Source organism: Chelonia mydas, chromosome 7 (genome assembly GCF_015237465.2).
Source record: "Chelonia mydas isolate rCheMyd1 chromosome 7, rCheMyd1.pri.v2, whole genome shotgun sequence".
Lineage (NCBI taxonomy): Eukaryota > Metazoa > Chordata > Testudines > Cheloniidae > Chelonia > Chelonia mydas.
In genome coordinates, this window is record NC_057853.1 from 98,322,064 (window position 1) to 98,324,563 (window position 2,500).

The 2,500-nt window shown below is 39.2% G+C and overlaps 1 protein-coding gene across 11 annotated transcripts in view; it reads left to right on the forward strand.

The window, feature by feature from the left end:
• EBF3 (EBF transcription factor 3) overlaps positions 1 to 2,500 on the forward strand; it is a 132,000-nt gene that overhangs the window by 2,044 nt on the left and 127,456 nt on the right. For all 11 annotated transcript variants that reach the window (XM_027819585.3, XM_027819594.3, XM_043552266.1 and 8 more), the window contains exon 4: positions 159 to 214. In XM_027819585.3, the coding sequence (XP_027675386.1) occupies positions 159 to 214 (56 nt within the window). The remainder of the gene's footprint in view (positions 1 to 158; positions 215 to 2,500) is intronic.

The window sequence follows — 2,500 nt, forward strand, 5'->3', positions numbered from 1 at the left end:
TAAGTTTTGATTAAAATTCTTTCCCTTTAAAAAATTCAGATACGTTTTGATATATTGCTCATAGCACTTAATTGACTGACCTCATATGTCCATTATGTAATTTGGGTGGCTCGCTACTGTAATTCTAGTAAGAATTTGTCTCTGTTTTTTCCTCCTAGGAGTTAGAACAGAACAGGATTTGTACGTTCGTCTAATAGATTCAATGACCAAACAGGTGAGAAAGTTTAAGCTTCGGTAACAGTTTAAGTTGCTGAGTTTGTATCTCTCAGTTTAGAGGGCATGGTACTGAAAATTGATCTACTGTATCTATTTTTCTTTTAGTTTATTTATCATGTTAATTAAAATTCCATATTATTGGAAAATATTTAGAAAGTAAAACAGTTTTATTGTTACTACCCTAGGTAGTACATATATGTAACATTAAATGCCTGGCCCTCTGAGTCAAATTTTAATCTAATTAATTTTAGCAATGGATAGTTAAAAGAGAAAATGCTATACAGTTGCCCCAAGTTTATTTTTAAATGCACTCTTTCCATTTGGAACGTATTTTACATATTTTCCCCGATGGGCAAAGTCAATACTTCTTTCTCGACATCTTAAAACTTTGAATGTGATTTGTCCGTTTATTTTATAATGTGATGATCTAGTAACGCGAGACGTTTATTTGGATTTAAAAGTTAAATGTGTTGAGGTGAAAAGTCATCTTGTTCTCCTCTAGTCCATATTCACCTCTCAGCCCCCCATCTCCATAATTCAAACTCCATGCTCCAGGGGTCACCCAAACCCGTCCATTTCCCTGAGATCAGCTTCTGTTTCTTCTTCAAATCTCTGTCATACCTTGTAAATAACATAATTACAAACAGTTCCTTATTAAATTATTTAACCTGTCTTGGTCAACTTTTCCGATGATAACGACATGCTATCAGTATTGCGCCATAGCAATTAAAGACAGAAAGCTATTTGTTAGCTTTTGATAATGTTCAACTTTTTCTTTTTTTTTCCCGGAGAGACATTGGATGGGGCGGGGAAGGCAGAATTACAGTGTTCTGAAAATCAGATTCCAGATATGTAAATTAAAACCACTCGACAAACACGCCATTTTTAACATAGAATTTAACTGGTGTGTGTGTTACACACATAGGTGAGAATAGCTTCTCCAATATATGTTTTGCTAACTTTTAAGACCCAAAACTAAGAGCAGATGAGTCTTTAATTTTTCCCTTCCCCAGCGGGAATAACGGGCTATTCCATTCGGCACACAGATCTAGGATTCCCCCCCCCCCTCAGATTTCAGTCTTCCTTCCCCACCTCCCTAAAAAGTTTATACTTATCTTGACAAAAACAGGATTCGATTTAAATGTCTCCAGTAGTCAAATTGTGTGATTTCCTTTGAGAGAAAAACAGATCTGACAGGCAAACTACTATCACTCTGACAAAGACGAAGGCGTTGTACTCTTCAATACTTATTTCAATAGGTTACAGAGAAGCCCCTTTTAAACTCTGGAGCGCTCTTGAGTTGACAATGTGGTTTTATTTCCTTTGTATAGACCAGCTAAATGTTTTCGGAAATCGCTGTAGCGGTCTAATTAAGAGGCTGATACAGGCAGCTATAAGTTTGGAGGCTGCTGAATAAAAGAGTACAGAGGCTACATTTTAAGTACACTTTTATTGTTCATTTAGCTTCGTACCTTTGCAGTACAAACAGTGCTGAAAATAAAGGCTTTTAATCTCTCTTCACTGACGGGAGAAAAAATAGCCCAGTAACTGATCAAAGAGTCAATGGCGCTGAACCGACAGTTTATGGATTTCTGTTTGTGCTACAAAATAAAAAATAAATCACATATAAATACGGGGATTCATCAGAGGAGAAGTAACAATCGCCAGAAGTGATATGGCACGCTGCAACAACAAACATTTGCAGCCATAGAGACTGCTTGTTATGTCTGCGGTGACATATATTACTTGTGTGTTTTCAAAACAATACCTGTCTATAAGGCTATAGGTTACCGTTGCAACTGGGCCATCTTTCTCTTTAGTGACTAGTGCTAGCTATGCGGGCTTTCATTTAAAATAACAATGGTAATAACCATGGCCCTGTCAACACACAACTGGAAATAAAGTAAGTGTCAAAGTGGCTGAGGAGGTTAGAGGGCACTGGTGATATCATGGCCACTGGTGATATAGTTTCCAGAGGGGAAGCCATGGCGAGGATTAGATCTATTGCTTTTTTTTTTTTTTTTTTTTTGCAAAGCGGGACTTGGTGGAGAATCTCTTTCCCAGCCCCACCTTCGTTTTGGAGGCGCGCAAGGCTAGGGAGCGTGCACGGCAGCCGTGGGACTGGAAGAAAGTGCTCTCGTGGCTAGGCAGGAGCGGACTGTTCAGGCCCCTGCAGCATTAGGAGCAGGGGAACAGGAAGCAGAGGCAGGCTCTGGTGGCGGTGGCTGGCCGCCTTAGGAGTAGGGAAGCTACAGCCGCTTTAGAGTGGTCTCTTTAGAGTGGT